At 28.9% G+C, this 4,958-nt stretch overlaps 1 protein-coding gene across 1 annotated transcript in view; it reads right to left on the bottom strand.

The window, feature by feature from the left end:
- Positions 1–4,594, bottom strand: part of LOC111614245 (probable tRNA pseudouridine synthase 1) — a 7,419-nt gene extending 2,825 nt beyond the window's left edge. The window contains exons 1-2 of the mRNA XM_023355627.1: positions 4,373–4,594; positions 4,197–4,253 (exon numbers count right to left, since the gene is read on the bottom strand). Coding sequence (XP_023211395.1) covers positions 4,197–4,253; positions 4,373–4,484 — 169 coding nt within the window. The 5' untranslated portion in view covers positions 4,485–4,594. The remainder of the gene's footprint in view (positions 1–4,196; positions 4,254–4,372) is intronic.
- Positions 4,595–4,958: the final 364 nt, after the last annotated feature.

Genomic DNA, 4,958 nt, shown 5'->3' on the forward strand with positions numbered 1-4,958 from the left:
ATGTGTAGAAGTTTTATTCCAGCATCTTTAACAATTTAAAAGCCTTATCATTGTTGTATGACAAGTACTAAATATTTAAGCAAGAAGGTGGACTTAAAGAAGAAAAAAATGTTCCCATTGACTTCACATGGGGATAACATTTGACCCAATACCTTCTGTTCTAGATCATATTTTTAAAATTTGGCCTGGAATGATACACCATTTTGTTACTTCTAGTAATGTGCAAAATTTCGTTAAAATTGGTCAGGTCATTACTTAGAAAATGTGTTCCAGCAATTTGTCTGTTTGAGTTACTGCCAAGGAAGCTTGCTCACTTCATTCGTTGCATTTCAATATGTAAAAAAAAATACAGCATCAAGTTGAAAATTTCATAAAAGCTGCTTATTGTTCAATCAATACTTATACATGTATTGAAAACTTTTCATAAAAAAGTAAATTTTTAACAAAAATAAAAAGAAAAATTTGTATAACAATGCATTACTGACATTATATTATTAACATTTGCAGTATTTCATTTATTTGTTACTTTAATGCATTTTATAAATGAATTTAAAGTGTATTTAGCATTCTTCATAGTACACTTCAGATATAAATAAAGAAGCAATAGTTTTCATTGATGGATCAATTCCTTATAAAGAAATCAATACTAAGTATTGATTCTTACTTTGGAGAATATTGCAGGTCACTACAATATAGAATCTTGACCATAAGATAATCTAGTGATATAGAAGCCACCAAACATTTAGTGCCTACTATACCACTCAGGGCCTAATTTAGACCTTTGCAAGCCCTAGGCAAAATAAATTTACAGATCCCTTTACAAATTTTGTATTACCACAAATATAAATAAAATTGTAATATTTAAAATTAAAGTAATTTTTATTTCAAAACAATTACAAACATAAAATAATCAATATATTAATACAAAAAATAATGATTTATGCATAAAAAACTAGAAAAAATAAATCATACAATTCTTTCTGATTTTCTATTCTGTCAAAATATCAATCAAAAAATTTTAAAAAAATGAAAAATAAATCATATAATTAAATAAATCAAAGAAAAGTCTGTCCAAGAGGGATCACCATTTATTTTGCATTCCAGACTACACATCAATAGAGACAGGCCTTCCTTTTTAGGCTTCATGCCGCCAAAAGGTAAAAAAGTCCTTTAAAAACACAAACAACCAATTAAAAGTAAAAGGAATCGGTAACACACAGACATCTTACTTCTCATCCATCTGGCCAATGGGTGGTTCTGCTTTATATCTACTAGAAAAGGCACTGGAAGATGTAATTTTTAAGCTGCCCCCTGGCGACGATGTACATCTTCCAGTGCCTTTTCTAGTAGATATAAAGCAGAACCACCCATTGGCCAGATGGATGAGAAGTAAGATGTCTGTGTGTCACCGATTCCTTTTACTTTTAATAGGTTGTTTGCGTTTTTAAAGGACTTTTTTATCTTTGGTGGCATGAAGCCTAAAAAGGAAGACCTGTCACCATTAATGTGTATGTGTAGTCTAGAATGCAAAATAAATGGTGATCCCTCTTGGACAGACTTGTCTTTGATTTATTTAATAATAATCCCGCCATCGGATGAAAAAATTCACCAAAAAAAAAATTATATAATTCTTTTTCTGATTTTCGATTCTGCAAAAATATTAATCAAAGAATTGTAATCTAATGATTTTGCTAACGCAGATTCTATACTTAGTATTGAAAGTGCAGATAATTTATCTTCTTTTATCAAATTTCTCCAATAAATTTTTAACTCTTTTCAATGTAGAGAAAGGTCTTTCACCACTAGCATTACTTATTGGTGTCGTAAGATACATTCTTAGAAGAATTTGCATATTGGAAAAGGTTGATATTTATGTATAACATATATGTATAAATGCTGTTTTATGCAAGGTTCTTATAATGGTTTTGCCTTGTACTTGAAATTTTTTTTTGCCTCATGTATAAATTCAATATTCTGATGAGGTTTGTTTCTAATGTAAATATTTTTCATCTCCAGCATTAAAACTTCTGGCCATTCACCAATATCATTTGAAAATGATTCATATGTTTTGCATAATAATTGCTCACTGTGATTGTTATTTTCTTCAGTTTTCAAAAAATTTTCAAGTTCTTCAACGATATCATCTTCATTTTGTTGTTTGAGATTTTTCTGTTCCTCAATTTTACTGTCCATTTCTTGATTTTGTGTTTTTTTAAATAAAAATGGCATTAAAGTATTACATTGCTTTTTGTTTTCTTCGTATTTTACTTTCTTTTTTAATCTTTTTTGATGACCACTTGCATGCTTGTAATTACCCATTTTTTATGGTCAACTTGTATCATAATATCTCAAACTATTAGTGATATCAAAAAGTTATAAACACAGAAATATAGCCCTTTAAAAACTGACTAAAGTGCATAAACATAAAAGTGATATAAGTTCAGTTATACAAGTTTTCACAGGACATACAGATATAAAGATAAACATTAAAATTACTTACTTATATTATAATGTATGTTAAACAGAAACATGCAAAACATGTACTTCAAAGAAAGAAAAATTATAACTGCAAAAACAGGTTATAATATATCCAATCCACCTAGTCAAACTCAGGGCCCTGACACAAAAACTACCTACAGAATGATGCCAAAGTTTCATTAGTGCCATCTGATCGCATCACCCAATTATGAAAAACTACATAACAATATAATTCATTCTACAAAAGTGTTAATTTAGTTGTAATTCATATTTTTATTTTTATATTTGAATATCTTACATTGTATTTTCGGAGCTAAAATAAAATTATGCAGCAATAAACATTATATTTTTCTCAACAAACACTGCTTTATTCTAAACTTCACTGAACATATCTAATGCACATATACAAACTTTATCTAATTCTCAGTGATGTTAGATGTTGGGGCAGTAGATAATGTCATTCTTAATTATTAACCCTTGAATATGGCACGCTAATAATATAGTAATACTAATAAAACAATGGCACATTTAGAACCTATTATGGGCCCTGGGCAAGTGCCTTGCCTGCCTTGTGCCAAATTAGGCCCTGATACCACTAGATATTAGGTGCAATATAGAATCATAACTGTAAAGTTATAATTGCACCTTTATATACTCGTGTAACCTTAAGGTTTTGTTATTTTTCAGTTTATTATGAGTACAGTTTTATATGTTATTTTCAATTTATTAATTTATTTTAATGATGTCATTTAATAATATAACATATTTCAAATGAAATGTGAACTAGGTTCAAATGATTTTGAACCATTATTATGTGTAGTTCAAACCTAAAGCTGACTAGTTAAATTAGCTGAAAATGTTTGTTTTTCAAAGTTTAATTGTTTTATTGCTTATTTTAATGGGGGGTTTGGTAGAAAATAATTACTTCTCTTCCTAGAACATTATCATATGTAAAAACAAAGAATAAATACTGTATTTTAAAGCTGAATGTAAAGCAAAATACATATCCTTTCTATTAAAAGTTTTTTCATATATCCTAAGTTGAAAAAAAAATCATAGTGGAAAATTACATTGTATGTGCACTACTCTACAATAATGGACCAAACAGCAAGATGTGATAGCAAAAGGTAAAGAATAAATGCTTTAATAGGAGGAGGGTCCCCCACATGTTGCAATTACACTAGCAACCCTTCTGGGCATACTTTCAACAAGATTTTGATACATAGCTTTGGGCATTTGTGTCCATTCCTGCTTCAAAAATGTCACCAGCTCAGCTGTAGATTTTGGACGTGGTTCCCTGGTCCATAAGCATCGCTCTAACTTGTCCCACAAATATTCTATTGTGTTTAGGTCAAACTCTGAGCAGGCCAAGGAAGACGGTTGACATCTGTATCTTGATATCACTGCTTGACAGAGGCTGCAATATGACATGGAGCTTTGTCATCCTGGAAGTAACATTCATCCATTCCATAAAATTGCCAGAGCTAGGAAGAACCTGATTGTCCAAAATGTTCATATAGGTATAGGTGTTCAATTTACCAGGAACAACATGCAAAGGTCCCAGGCCATACCACAAAAAACACACCCAAACAAGAACATCACCACCATCGAACTTGACAGGTGTCCGGTCCATTATTGTAGGGTAGTGTATATATAACAATGAACTGGTGTGTATATATTTGGTTTACTATCATAGTTATATCAAAATAACAACTCACCATTTCCTAAATAATGGGCAAAACTTCTTATATAAAATTGATTTCTATGAACCAGTTCTGTAAAAATATAGTTTATTTAAGAAAATAATAATAATTACAAAATAAATTGTAATGAAAACAATTTTAATAATATACATTTAAAATTATGTCACTAAAATCTGATTTTAAGCACTTACCTAATGAAATATATGGTAGATTGATATCAGTACAACTAATTTTATCAGCAATAACCAATGTAGAAATTATATTATGTTCTTTTTTTTCTTTAATGTCAAGCCCTAAATCCATTTTTAAGGCTTTTGGATTAACTTTTTTTAATTTTATTGGTGTAAGAAATAGCTTCAATGCTTCCTCTATTTGATATCTGTCTATATGATCTATTAAATATTAATTCATTTGTAAAAATTTATTACCATCTAATCATTATATTATTATTTTAGATTTGTCACAAAAATCTCTAAATTCTAATCATTCAAAAATTAAATAAAGCCATATAAATTATTTTAAAAACTACGAAAACTTTTTAACTGTTTCACAAATATTATGAACTCTTCTCAAAAGATTCATATTTCGAAACAACAACAGAAAAATGTTGTTTTGAAATATGAATGCTTGAACAGATCAGCACACAAACAGTCTTCTGAACAATTATATTTGAGTACCAAGTACAACTGTATTTAATTACTGTATGGCTAAAAATTAAATTAATTCACATATACAATTTACTTTCTTGACTATAACCCACATTCATAAAACAATAAA

The sequence above is a fragment of the Centruroides sculpturatus genome, unplaced genomic scaffold (genome assembly GCF_000671375.1).
Source record: "Centruroides sculpturatus isolate CEXI.00-Female unplaced genomic scaffold, Cexi_2.0 scaffold1726, whole genome shotgun sequence".
Lineage (NCBI taxonomy): Eukaryota > Metazoa > Arthropoda > Arachnida > Scorpiones > Buthidae > Centruroides > Centruroides sculpturatus.